The sequence below is a fragment of the Xiphophorus couchianus genome, chromosome 5 (assembly GCF_001444195.1).
Source record: "Xiphophorus couchianus chromosome 5, X_couchianus-1.0, whole genome shotgun sequence".
NCBI classification, from domain to species: domain Eukaryota; kingdom Metazoa; phylum Chordata; class Actinopteri; order Cyprinodontiformes; family Poeciliidae; genus Xiphophorus; species Xiphophorus couchianus.
The window spans coordinates 37,522,739-37,537,294 of NC_040232.1; the positions used below are offsets into that span (position 1 = coordinate 37,522,739).

The window sequence follows — 14,556 nt, forward strand, 5'->3', positions numbered from 1 at the left end:
TGTGAATGTTTTCTGTCTGTTAGCAGGGTCCTCCTATGATATTTAACACTAATAAATATTTAAAGACTTGCTATCCGGTGTCAGGTATGCTGTATGGATTGATCTTCTTTCAGGTCTGGTTTTATAAAGCCACATCCTGCATAAGCAGGATGTGGCTTTATAGGTTGCCGCCATAAGCGGCCGACAGCTCTGGTTTCGGTTTCTTGCAATCCATCAATCCTGAGAGGCGGGATTCACTGGTCGCAGGACAGACAGGACAAACAACCATGCACACACACGCTCACACCTAAGGAGAATTTAACCAATTAACCTGACAGCCCGAGTACCCAGAGAGTACCCAGAGAGAACCCAAGCATGAGCATGCACTCCCCGGGCCGGGAATCAAACCCAGGACCTTCTTGCTGCAAGGCAATAATGCTACCAACTGCGCCACTGTGCAGCCCGGTTTCCTGCAATATGGAACCATTTTTTAAACTTGAAAAACAACATATAGAAGTTATAGAAGACAATCTAAACATAGGTGAACGTGAATTTTTGAATATTCTTTTTTTTCTGTTTAGGCGGAGACTTTTGCAGCCCAAGAGTTACACATGAAATAACCTAATAGTTATCAGGTGGTGAGGAAAAACATCTCCAGACTGAATGAATGTTAGTCCTACCAAACCTAATTAGGTTTTAGGAACAAAATGATGTGTTTTTCACCTATTTTTTCAGCCTTCACTGCAGCTTTAACAGGAAGAGGTCTTCCTGCATTTGGCCCCATATTGAAGGCAGCTCTGGAGTTGTTTTTGCGAAACATGCAAAAATAATGTAAAACCGAAAATCAAATGAGTTACTCCTAATTTATTTATATTTTATTTTATTTTCTCAGACTTCAATCATGAAGACTCTAAAATGACTGATAAACTCAGGGAATAAACCTATGTGTGTATGCATGCAGTACCTCACCCAAATATTCATGCTACAAATCATTTTGCATTTTCTTTGGATTCTTTTTTAAAAATATATATAGTTTTATGTCAGACCAGCACAAAGAAGCGCACAGTGGTGAAATGTTTGGGAGACCATAAATGGTTTGCAAAATTTTGCTCAAGTAATAATCTGAAAAGTTTAGCATGCTTTTGCTCCCTCCCCCTCAGCTCCCTCTAACATACAACCCAGTGCCCTCACTGGTCTGTACAGAGGTCAACTAATGGTTAAATAAAGCCCAGCTGGGAGTAAATATCATCAGTATTAATGCAGGGACTCCGTGAAGCTCTCCTGAGGTTTGTTTGAGAACATTGCCAAACAAAATCAACAGATTGCATCATTTTATTTCAAGTTCACGATTATACACTAGCTACTTTGTGCATAATGTAAAATCACATCAAAAGGTTTGGTGACGGGAGAGTATGTGAGAAATAACAAAGGAATTTTGTTATTTGTTATTTTGTTATATATAAAAAACAATTTTATATATACCACAGTTCTTATTTTTTAAATTAACATTTTATTAAAAACATTTAAAAAAAATAAATACTTAATAATCCAGCCACCAGTTGTCATCATGTCCATCTCCAGCTGTTATTGGGAAAGTTCACTCTGGAAAGTTCTCCAGATCATCACAGAACAACACAGCCAGAGGACAAACAACCATGCACACACACTCAGAACACACACACTTAACTGGACAGAAGGCACATGGAAAAAAACAAAAAAAACTTTAAAAGAGCTCCAGAAAACTTTCAAATGTGAAATGATGGTTCTATGACAACCGTATTTCCCAGAATGCTTTTAGAAGAAGCCGCGTGGCGTCATGGGACGCACCGGGGTGTGGTCAGCGCACTACAGAGTTTGTTAGTGGTTTCCTCCTGCCGTCCTTCTCTCCTCTCTGCCGGCTGCGCTCGGAGCTTCTCCCGACGGCTACATCTCAGCGGTAAGTCCCGCTCACATCCGGTTCAGATCCGCCTCAGCTGGGCAACTTTAGGAAAACTTTCTGCGCATCTGCAGTGAGGCAGGGACAGGAAAAGTACCTGTGAGGATTTAATGGAGAAGAAAAAAGGAAAGGTTAACAGCTGCCTGACCGCAGAGCAGACAGAGCAGGAAACTCGGTTAAAGCTGGTCGAATCTATTTTTTAATGGATGTTCAGGTCAAAGTTTTGATTAACGTTCCTGTTTCTCTGCAGATCATCTTGAAAAACCTCCCAAGATCTTCAAAATGGTAAGTTCTTTCATTACAGCTATGACTAACGTCAAAAAGGAATTCTGGGAATATATATATAAAAAAGTATGGAATTAGAGTCTGGAATTAAATCCGTTATTTATGCAAATATGTGACTCCTCGATTTTTAATCCGTCTGAACTTGTGGCCACGCCCACCAACTCCTTACTATGTGATCTTTAGCTTTTCCTCTGTTTGCACTCAGATGTTTTTTTGTTTTTTTTAACTAGACTAGCTGTCTAAACTTTAATTATCGTGTTTTAAACCAAATCATGTGGCAGTGATTTCAGTTTTTCTAAATGAGTAAAACATGTTGAGTCGGTATTTTATTGGCTTCTTGCAACTGTGTTGAATTTGAATGAATATATATTTTTAGCCACATTAATGTTTCAAATCTTTCAAGTTTGATCAGGTTTGGGGTGTACTGAAGGGCGTGTTCAGCACACAGACAGCTTTCGTTTGGGGAAGTTTGGTGTATGACTCACTGTGGGCTCTGTTTCCACTGGGTGGGGCCCTGGATCCCTCTCTGCTCTTTAATGCGCTCATTTCTGCCTCCCCTCCTTCTCTTAAAGGCAGATCAGCCGTGTTTCTCCTCACCAGGGTGGAGTTTGTATCAACGTTCCAATAAAACAGCCAAATTAAGGCATTCAGATTTAATAATCCGACGGGAGGATGTCTTTTATGATGCTTCAGTCTCTCGGCTGAAACTGAATCCAGATGTTTCATTGGGTTTTCAAAGCTTTCACACTTTGATATAAATATTTTTTCATGTTTCAAGTTGAGACATTTTAAGATAAAGAAAACTTTCATTTAAGTACATTTATTTAGTGGAGGGAAAAATAAATCTAAAACTACAAAATAGATGTTTTCAACGTGGATGTTTTCAACATCCATTTTGTGTGCTTTAATTTCCACTCCACCTGTTTAAGTTGCTCGGTGTGTCTGCGAAACTTTATTTAGCAATACACCACTTCCTGCTTTCTCTGGCTGTAAATAGGACATGGCAGATAATTTAAAAGGGTGAAAACAAATCATGTTATTCGAGAAAGGCAGATGTGCACTGGAATTCAAAAGTCAGGAAATGACAAAAGAAAACAGTAACTGTATAAAAATAGTTTTAAACACGCAGCCAGATAGAAACAGAACTTAACAGAGTTTTGCTTGTTGTTGGAGGACTGCAGCAGAGAGGGGCATCTTGTCGGGTCACCATAGCAACCTTCAGGAGTGATTTCTATGGCGACCGGTTGTTTGGAAGGGATGCAGGAAAGAGTTGCTGACCTACCACCACAAACTCAGAAGTGTGGAGTTTGTGAATACCAACTGGACTTTTAACTTTCAGCTTCTGTCAAATGAGACTAAAGCTGAACCTTTTAAATGCCTTTAGCAAACAAACACTGCATACAGGTGAAGAGAGTATATCATTATGAAATATTTTAAATCAAAGATATGTTTTTCATTATTTAAATCATTGCACTTTCAAGTTACATTTTTCTGCCTAACAGACAGGCTTACTTTCAATATTTAAATGGCTGACTAAACACGGTCAGCTCATATAAACCAGCTTTTTATAAAACCTTTTTTTTTCTGCAGATTTGTTGAAACTGTCTCTATGTCGTGACCGTGTAGAAGACAGATAATCTGTGAATAAATTGAGCTCCTCTGCCTTCACTCAGTGCTATCTAGAAACAACCAATCAGAGCCAGGAGGCGGGTCTTAGCGCTGTCAATCAAACCCATGTGTGAGAATGCTAAGATTAGTTAGCATAGCCATCAAAACAGGTTTCCTGTGGAAATGTGAGTTATTTCTCACCATTACCTCATGTGGCAGCAAGTACATGAGGGTGATTGATAGTGCTAAGACCCTCCTCCTGGCTCTGATTGGTTGCTTCTGACCGGGAGCGGTGCATTTCTTCAGATGGCAACCACAGCACAGGGAGGAGGTGGAGGAGCTTGATCTTTTCACAGATTTTTTTGTCTCATATATGTGTGATGACACGGTTTTAACAAATATGTGAAAAAAAACATTTTAAAAAAAGTTTAAAGTGCAAAAACATCCCAATAATTTTCTATTTTCTTGTCAGAGCTGCGTTTGGTTTCCATGGTGGAAACGCTGACACAAGGTGTTGGAGGGCAGGTCTCATCACATCCAAGCTGCTCATATTGAAATGTATTTAATATTTAAAACGCAATTCATGACATAATAAGGGTCTCCCTGTCATATTGGCATACATAAATAGAGAGGAGAGATGCCGCCTATGATTTAGCGGCTCAGACTGCCTCCATGTCTGAACTCGCTCAGTAGACAAATCCCACACATTCCGGAGGAAATGTTCAATCTCCTTCCCAATCAGCTGTTTGACAGCTGAGCTAGCAGACCTGATTAGCTAGTGACGTTGATGGAGAGAGAGTTTCCTGTTACCATGTTGGCATTCCTGCCTGCTGAAACCGGCACAGTTCTCCTTGTTGGCTCCGGCAGTAATTCCCCCCGCCCACCTTCCATGACTTCAGGATCAGAATTCCAGAAGCATTCCAGTGGTTTTCCTCTCCAAACATCTCTCTCTTCTCCTAGAAAATAAAAAAAAAACTCTTCACTGATACAATGCAGATGTGCTACAGTCCGATCTGATGCGGGAACAACGTTGTTTAACTGTAAATTTATTAAAAGGTTAACTTGTATTACATTATTTTTTTCAGTTCTCATTAGTCTATTACTTTAAAAATTCCTGCTATATTCAGATCAACTGACTAATAGTCAAACTGAATTGCAGTTATTTTTTTTTAGCTTCATGCTTCTGTGCTTTGATTTATCTCTAAACTGAATTCAAAAAGCAGCTTGCACTAAATGTATAAAGTTACATAAACAACTAGCAGATGCCTGGTTTTTAAATGCACATTGTAAAGGACAGAGATGGGTCTTGTGCAAAAGCATCAACTATAAGAGCAGATGATTTGTATTGAATCAGAAGAGTCGGCTCCCACTTTGTTTTTCCATTCGCTGCTCAGCTCTCACTCTCAGTGGCTCCGCCCTCCTCACAGCAGAACTTTGTTTTGATTGGCTCATCTAATACTGACAGTCTTCTCGAAAGCAGAGCAAATATTAACTAAGAGGAGGAGCCGCATCAACCCATCCGGGCTGAGGTGTTAGATTGTTTTGAATGCTAACCTGCAGTGCAGACATAGTCGGATTGCTGAGTTTGGTTCTGTTTGAGAGATTTGTTAAAAATGTTTTCCTAATTTGTTCTTGTGTCAAATAAAAATTTTAAAATGTAATTAAAATATTAAAAGAACAAACAGAACAAATACATAACATTTGACAAGTACACAAGTCTTACTGCTTTTTGTTTTTCCCAGTTTGCCATCCAAAAATATGTCTAGATATTTGAATATTTAATACTATATGGTGGAACTCTGAGTATTTTTCCCCTCTGGCAACATATTTGTACAATTTTCCTGTTATTGTACTTGGCTAGTCTTTTTATATATTTAAATTTTAATGGTTGTTCAGGTTAGGAATGCACTAACCCATTCCTAACCCAGATTTTAGGGTTAGGAATGTTCACAGAACTTCCCATTCCATGAACTTTGGAATGGGAAGTTCAAATATCAGAACTTTTCTGATATTTTATCTCGGGTATAAAATATAAATCCAATATAGAAAACAGCTCTGAATTGACTTAAAACGTGTCTTTATTCACACACAGACATAAATGTGCTGAATTACAAGCAGATAAAAAGTAGCCTTTTCAATGCATTTTTAGCAATGCTATTCATGTACAAAATCACTGTAACATAAGCCTATTCTATTCCTTTGTTTAATGGTAAAGAGTATGTGATTCTCTTTCCTGATCAAGTTAAATCACAGGTGTAAGTTGACCTAATGGAAATCTGCTGAATGAATTAAGAATATGTGCAGTATATGTAATTTTTCCATAATTTCCTTGTTTCAGGCCACCAGAGGAACTGTTAAAGCCAGCACTAACTTCAAAGCCAGTGCAGATGCTGAGGTTCTGCAGAAAGCCATGAAAGGATTGGGTAAGATCCTCATCCTGCGGTCAAATCTGCAGCAGACCGGTGAATGTTTTAGGGAAGGCCGTGTAGTAAGCAGTGATCCCCACCCACTCAACCAGCAGTGAGTCATGAACACGTGAGCAGCTGAGGGCAACATGAAACTCCTCTGTGGGCGCAAGCAGACCTGCTGACTGTGACGCTGGGCCGTGTTTGTGTGGGCTATGCTGATCCAACCAAGAATCCTCCTAAATGGATTGGGCTTGTTATTGTGGTTACATAACATGGGTGTCATGTGAGAGTCACTATCGTGGCTCGCCTGAGTAACCATGGTGTTTGTTGCCGTAGGGACCGACGAGGATGCCATCCTGCAGCTGCTGACTGCTCGCAGCAACGCCCAACGACAGGAGATCAAGGCGGCCTACAAGACTCTGTTTGGAAAGGTCAGGGTGCAAGTTCCTGTAGAGCTTGACCTTTAACCTTTAATGAAGAGTGAACCTGACATCACTCTGGCCCTAGACACTTCTGTGTGGTTTTCCTGAATTTAAGTCGTTGCATGTTAAAAACGTTATGAAATCACCTTCAAGTTTGCGTTTGCTGAATTCACTGAATACATTCCTTTTAAATGTATGTAACTTTTACAAAAGAAACATTTTTTCACAAATTTGTTGAAATTGTTACTACATGGTGATGGTATGGTATGAGACAGATAATCAGTGAAAAAAATTTAAACCTGCCTTCTCCCAGTGCTAACTAGAAATAACTAATCAGAACCATGAGGAGGGTGTTGGCGCTGTCAATCACCCTCTGTGTGACGCTGCTTATCCCTCATTTGCTCTCGGCTACGCTGCAGCTAGTAGAGCCAGTTGTGAATGCTCAGGCTAGATAGCCATGCCACCGTAAATGGCAGTTAAACTGTTTTCCTGTAACAGTGAGTTGTTTCTCCACAAGTAGCACAATTAGCAGTGAGTACACAAAGTTGATTGACAGCGGTAAGGCACTCCTCTTGACTCTGATGGTTTTTGACTGGGAGCTACTACTGCCATTTCTTCAGATGGCTGTAGTAGCTCAGGTAGATTAATGTTTTTCATGGGGTTGTTTTAGATTTTTATCTGCAGGACCAGTGAAATGGTCTAGCATAAAAGGTTGTGTATGCTGCCTTATCTAATATCTTTAGGTGAAAAAATATTTTAACTCCTGAGATTTTATCTCAGGTTGTTGTTCCACATAATGTTTGGCATTAAACACATTGCTACCACATTTAAAGGTGTCAAATGTTTAGAAATGCATACAGTCAATCTGTATTGGTAAGAGCAGGTAGCATAGCAGCTGACCGCGGCATTAGCCGACTCCAATGTTTTTCAAACAGCTGGTTAAACTGGGTCTGACTTCAGAGGGGAATGGAACCAGAATTGTTTCACTCTCCATCTATAACGCCATTAGTCTGTAAAGGCTTTATAGACTTTAAGTTATTTAAATGATGCTACAGATAGACTGTGAAACCAAAGATGACTACAAAGGAAAGTCACTAGCTAGCTTAGCAATTGAGAGCCAAAAACATGACCATAAGGTTAATTGGTCTTTCTAAATTGCCTTTAGCTATGAGTGTGTGTGTGTGTGTGTGATGAACTGGTGACCTGTCCAGAGTGTATCCTTCCTCTCACCCAGTAAACTCTTTAGATGGGCACCAGCCCCCATGTTGACCCTGCAGGGATAAGTCTCAAACAGAGACACATCTGACACATTTTTTGAGATGCATTGTGATGCAGTAACTTTAATGTGTTCTTCATGATGTCAGGATCTGGTGGACGACCTGAAGGGAGAGCTGGGCGGTAAATTCGAGACGCTGGTCGTGGCTCTTATGACTCCGCCTCTCACCTATGACGTGACATGCCTTCGAAATGCCATCAAGGTATCAGACATGAGGCTGATTTAAAGCTTTCAGTGACTCTCTATTGAAAGCTTGTCTGTTTGTTTTTTGTTGACATTTCCCTCTTTTGACCTGTAGGGGGCAGGAACAGATGAGAAGGTTCTGGTGGAGATACTTTCCTCTAGAACAGCTCAGCAGGTGAAGGACATAGTTGCTGCTTACAGACAAGGTGAGGCTTCCACAGATGCTCTGTTGATCACCTGACACGGAGCTCTTTGAGATCACCACACTATAATTTGGATGAGAAACTGTTCAACATAAACAGCTATTAGGATGTTTTCCCACCAAAACACTTCCTGGACTTTACTGAGCATGTGGCTCCAGTCTTGTTAAGAACTGGTTTGGTGTTTCAGTTCCAGAGAGCCGAATCAGTGCCGCTTCATTACATGACTAGGAATCTGTTGTGATAAATGCTGGATTATTTCTGAGTTTTTGAGTAGTTTTGTTTTTTTTTGGACTAAAGCCTCCTTATGAGGGTTGAGTACTTTACCCCTGCACCACAGCCGTGCCCGTATTTTGAGTTTTTCTATGGGCTCACTGTGGAGAGAGATGGTTGATTCATTCAAATCAAAACAGACGGAGGGTGGATCTCATGCACCATTAAAGCACTTGATTTGGAGTCAGGTCGTTGTCCGACATTAGGTTGCAGTGATGCGTTTCCATTACAAATGTGCTCAAGACTTTGCAATCACTGCGTTTCCTATACAAAACAAAATTAAAATCACATGTGAGTAAGTTTGTTCATGCAATCAGTTACTAAAAAACATGCCACGCCAACTATTCCCTGTCTTCTGCTTTGTTGTTTGTGCCAGTGGCAACATCCAGGTGTTGACCATGTGACTTGTATGATGCCAAAAAATGTTTCCATTTCAGTTTTGCGAAGTAATTATTTTTTTTTTATACGTCCAGAAAAACCACCTCACCCTACCACTAAAGATCTTTTGGTAACACTTTATTTGAAGGGGTGTGCAGAAGACTGACATGACGCTGTCAGAAACATGACATAACACCCGTTATGAACATGAAGGAGACTTTATGAATGGTTACGACTCTTGTACTGAAGTGCCATTTGGTAACTAAAGACATGTTAAATGCAAAGTTGACAATTTTAATAGATTTTTAATGTAAAGCTTAATGGAACTTAGCATTAAAAGTGTCATTATTTACCAAAAAATGCTAAGTTGACACTTTTAATACACTTTTAATCCAACCTTTAGTGCAACTTTGCAATAAAAGTGTCATTACTTACCGATTGCCTCTTCATGACAGTCATAAACATTCATAAAGACTCCTTCGTGTTCATAACAGATGTTATATCATGTATGACAGTGTCATGTCAGCCTTATGCACACCCCTTCAAATAAAGTGTTACCGTGTTTTGTAATCAAATTGCTGTGTTTCTGTTAAGCAAATTTATTTTTGCAGCTTGTGACATTTGTACAACACATTTCCTCTCTTAATGCCGCTATCATCAAGAGAGAGATTGGTCGTGTTGTTACGACTGGTTAACACGTAGTTGTCTGTGCTCACAGCTTCACACACACACGTCTGTTCTTGGTCAAGGACATTTAAGCTCAACATGTTCATTCTGCCAACGTTCTGGACGGGAGACGTTCTTTAGTCTCTGGTGAGCAGAAGGAGCTCCTGGGTTGGAAACAAATCAAAGTGTTTGACACACAGTGGTTGTGTTTGTGTTTCCCTCAGAGTATGACGACGACTTAGAGGAGGATGTATGTGGGGACACATCAGGTCACTTCAAGAGACTCCTGGTGATTCTCCTTCAGGTCAGTCTGAGTAGTTCCTCTTCTCTGGTTTTCCTCTTCTCTTCTGTTTCTACAGTATTTTTTTAAAAATCTCCTTCCAGGCGAAAAGGCAGTCGGGAATCCAGGAGGGCAACATCGAGACTGATGCTCAGGTGAGTCTGTATTTTGTTTTCTCTGTGATGAGGGTGTAGCATCATGCAGGATCTTCTGATCAGCTCTCCTGAATGAATGCAGTTAAGAGCCTTTTTGTGTCGTTTCTTTGACTTTGTATGACTTTGTGATTCTTTACTGCAACATAAATGCAATCCAGAAATGTAACCCAGGGCCCCTAAATGGATTTAAAGATTTTTTTTATCAGGGAAATAAAACAAATCCTGACTTTGAAAGACAGAAAAAAGATCTTGTTAAAATCCGTGCTGCGATTTTATAAGAGAAATTCTTAACATGATCACGCCTAAAAAAAAAAAAAACCCCAAAAATTGCTACTGTCTTTTTGTGTGATAAAATAATTACAATAAAACCAAACCAATAGGTTGCATCATATCACACACAGTATCTGAATTGATTCAGAGCTGTTTGATGGCAATTTTCTATTTACTGTACATTTAAAAGTAAACGGGGAAAAAACCCAGAACTAAACTTGATAAAACAAGAGACAACATGAAAGCTCTGATGGAGGAACGCCAGCATTTGGTCTGACAAACCAGTTAATGTAAATGCAGATTTAGATGAATAAAAAACTTCCTGTACATAAACAAAGGGGAACCACCAACAGGAGATAGTCGTTTTGCCACTTTGCCATTTCATACCCGACCAGTTCTGCTTGTTTTGTAACCGACAAAATCTACCAATCATCCTTCAGCAAAACAACAATTTAAAATACTATTTATATATACAATAATTCATCTATGAGCTTGGGTGGACTGCTTTGCCCAAGGCCACATCAACATCTGGAACTGAAACCACAAACTTTCAGATAGACAACTGTGCCATGGTTGTAATTTAAAGTAACTGTACTTCGTTCATCATATAGTATAAGGAAATAAGTGTTTATATGATGCCAATAAATAACTGCAGTGGGAGGCCACATAGAGCTACTTGGGGTCAGAGGTCATATTCTAAGACTGGTGAATGGATTGAATTTATGTAGTGCTTTTCTATTCATGCTGACCACTGAAAGCTTTTACTCTACAGTCTCACACACACACACACACCCCAGCACACTAATACACAGATTAGTAGACAGTTTGGGATTAAAGCTGCAGTATGCAACTTTTATAAAAATTATGTTTTTTTTAAAATTGTTAAAATTATCATTGTGTCATGATGTTCTTGCTTTTGTATGCAAAAGCAAGAACCCCCCACTTGATGACTTTGTGTTTCTATGTGTGATATGATGTAAAGCACTTTGAAATGCCTTGCTGCTGAAATGTGCTATACAAATAAAATTTGACTGATTGATGACAGTATAATATAAGCCAGATAATCTGAAAAAAAATCAAGCTCCTCTGCCATCTCCCAATTCTCCCAGTACTAACTACAGAAACAAACCACTGAGTCAGAAACAACCAATCGGAACCAGGAGGAGGGTCTTAGCGCTGTCAATCACTCTCGTGCTCACTTCCTCCCGAATGCTCTTGGTTTTGCTACAGCTGGTTAACTAGCCGCTAATACTAAGGCTAGTTAGCACAGCCACTGATGATGGTAAAAGCTTTACGGGGTTAAAAGAGGTCAACATTTGGATGTCATCAGCATAGTTATGAAAGGAAATCTTGTACTCCCTGTAATGTAAATAGAGCAGGACCTGAACCTGATCCCTGAGGTATATGATGTACATTACCTGCTGACTGTAACAGAGGAATAGATTATGCAGATTAGCTCATGCTTTGCATTACTTATCGATACAACAATCCTCAAGGCTTCATTAAAGGCTGCTGAACTGTTTGATAAATTTCAGGACATTCATTTCAAAATGTTCTCCCTCCTAAATGAACAATTTAAATGAAACGACAGAGTCCATCTGCAACAACGTGATTGTTGAAGGCGCTTTTGTTCCTGCCTGCAGGCTCTGTTTAAAGCAGGAGAGGAGAAGTACGGGACCGACGAACAGTCGTTCGTTACCATCCTGGGAAACCGGAGTGCCCAGCACCTGAGGAAAGGTTTGTTTTCTCATGTCAGCTGACTGAACACGACGTAGCGTTGATGGCGGCTTGGATCAAGTGCTTTTCTACTCTTTGAGACAAACACAGGCAAAATAAACACGTTAAAAGTTACTTTTAAACCTGTGGCACAGACATCTTTAAGGTTGACGTCTGACCTTCTTCAGTCGAGCTGAAATCTGGAGCTGTGTTTCAGTGTTCGATGCCTACATGAAGATGTCTGGATATGAGATGGAGGAGAGTATTCAGAGGGAAACATCTGGAGGCCTGAAGGACCTGCTCCTGGCAGTGGGTAAGAAAACTAACTCAACCCCAACGTAGGCACCTCCTGTTAGCGTTTTAGCTTAACTCTCTGTTTCTTCTTCTAAATGACTGCGTTTGTTTTTTTGTTTTTAAGTGAAGTGTGCCAGGAGTGTTCCAGCCTATTTTGCGGAGACTCTTTACTACGCCATGAAAGTAAGACACTGTTTTACTATACATTTTTTGGAATTAAATTTATACAAAGTTCCCTTAAGACCAGGCTGGAAATCTGTTACTGCAGAAATGCGCCATCTTGGTAGGCAACCAGTGAACAGCGTTACATAAGAGCATCATTAATGAGAGTTAAATGTGTTTTTTTTAAGGCTTTTTCTGCTCTTTGAGAGAACTAGTTCAGTAACTAGCAACAGTCAACAAGTCATTTGTGTTTGCTGAGAGTCGTACAGCGAGGAGGATGACGATGTGATCGGCTGTGACAACGAGAATTGAAGTGTGATTGCATTGAAAGTGTGTAAAGTTGATCCGTGTCTCAAGAAAATAGCACCAGAAACGGCAAAAGATGCATTAATAATCAGATTATTAACAAGAATGTGCCTCCTTCTCGACTGCCTGCTACGTGTGACATACTGTATAATAAACAGCCGGTAGTAAAAAATGAGAAAGTTCTGTTTATTAACATTATGTGACTATAAATATGGTCACACAAACAGAGATTGCATGTGCTGAAGTTCAGCTCTGAATGTAATTTTTTTGCAGCTGTTGCAAGAAGAAGAAATTAATATTTGCACATCTACATTTTATACTTGCATTTCATACTTTGTGAAATGCAACAGTTTCGGTTCTGTTTAGAAACATTTGAGAACATCCTTACTGCTAATAAAGTGATCAGAGTCAGTCTGTGCCGCATTAGATGATCTGTGTTTGTTTCCTCTGGATATTAATAGTAAGCCACACTGGTGAAAAGTTTGCTCAGCTTCACTGGATGTGATGAAAACGTCACTTTACACACATTTGTTTTTACACCCTCGAGTCCAACAATATCCAACCATCACTGTTCTTGAAGTGGGAAGCTGTTTCCGCCTGTGAAAATGGCGGCAGGAAACCCGGATGCAGGAAGTGTGGCGTCATGTGGGAACTCTGTATATTTGGTTTGTAATTGTCTGTCAACAGACGGATGATTTGAATGCAAGGTCCATAGAAGCTGCAGGGAACCAGCTGAAGCTCCAGCAGCATGATGTGTGTGTGTGTGTGTGTGTTTCAGGGAGCAGGGACAGACGACAACACCCTCATTAGAGTGATGGTGAGCCGCAGTGAAGTCGACTTGCTAGACATCCGAGCCGAGTTCAGGAAGATGTTTGCCTGCTCTCTGCATTCAATGATCAAGGTACGTACACGTTACAAATAACTCCATGCCCCACAAAAACATGTTGACTCCATAATTCTTCCTGTTGATGGCAGGGAGACACCGGCGGTGACTACAGGAAGACTCTGCTGTTGCTCTGCGGCGGAGACGATGCATAACTCCACCAGCAGGAGCCTGGAGCGCCTCCTCATATAAACTTGTCTTGTTTTGAGTGAGAGAGCATATCCACCAGGTCTTATGAAACCACATATAGTCTTTGGAAGGTAGCTAACATTTTGTCCATATTAATGCAGCCTTTTCTACTAATATTATTCATTTACAAAACCAAAGGACCAGATTAGTTGTTTTTCTTTGCACTTTGTATGTCGGACCAGCGTACGCAACATTAAATGTTCCATTGAATAAAGATCAACTGAGTTGATTGTTTCTGTATTTTGTTTTTCAGTCGTACTGGTTTCAATTACACATGTAGTACTGTTTAAGGTCAGGAGAGGGAGACAGAGCGATTTAGATCAAATCCCAGCGCCTCGTTGTAGAGATGTGATGGTAATTCCACTCATCAGGTTGGAACTGATTAACGGAGCAAAACAGTTGGGTGTGTTTCACTTCCTCTTGTGTTCTGTTGTTTGTAACAATGCGAAGCTGTTTTTATTTTTTTCAGTTTAGTAGAATTTCTGCTGCAGGTCTTTTTTAAAACTTTACATCATGTTATATTTTTTAAAGAGCAGCCCTCCCCAGTGACTCAGTTCCTTCAGACTAGCCAGCAGCAATTAGCAAGCACCTGGTGGAACAGGTGCTGAGCTCATTATAGGAGCTGCTCTTCAGTGCAACGCTAGTAGAAACATTGTTAAAAGGTTAATAGAGGAGCCATGTTGTGAT

General features: G+C 40.1%; 1 protein-coding gene across 1 annotated transcript; it reads left to right on the top strand.

The window, feature by feature from the left end:
* The first annotated feature begins 1,752 nt into the window (after positions 1-1,752).
* anxa5b (annexin A5b) lies at positions 1,753-14,099 on the top strand. Its single transcript, XM_028016392.1, has 13 exons — positions 1,753-1,915; positions 2,166-2,200; positions 6,147-6,231; positions 6,553-6,647; positions 8,003-8,116; positions 8,213-8,303; positions 9,839-9,918; positions 9,999-10,049; positions 11,963-12,056; positions 12,253-12,348; positions 12,454-12,512; positions 13,576-13,698; positions 13,773-14,099. Exons 1-13 carry the CDS (start codon positions 1,768-1,770, stop codon positions 13,833-13,835), a joined length of 1,134 nt encoding a protein of 377 aa, XP_027872193.1. The 5' UTR covers positions 1,753-1,767; the 3' UTR covers positions 13,836-14,099.
* Positions 14,100-14,556: the final 457 nt, after the last annotated feature.

Excerpts from the sequence above, each read along its gene's own strand:
- anxa5b (XM_028016392.1), top strand. The coding sequence starts at position 1,768 with ATGCTTTTAGAAGAAGCCGCGTGGCGTCATGGGACGCACCGGGGTGTG. Across the intron at positions 2,201-6,146 it reads CTCCCAAGATCTTCAAAATG|GCCACCAGAGGAACTGTTAA; the intron begins GTAAGTTCTTTC and ends TCCTTGTTTCAG. Across the intron at positions 6,648-8,002 it reads ACAAGACTCTGTTTGGAAAG|GATCTGGTGGACGACCTGAA; the intron begins GTCAGGGTGCAA and ends TCATGATGTCAG.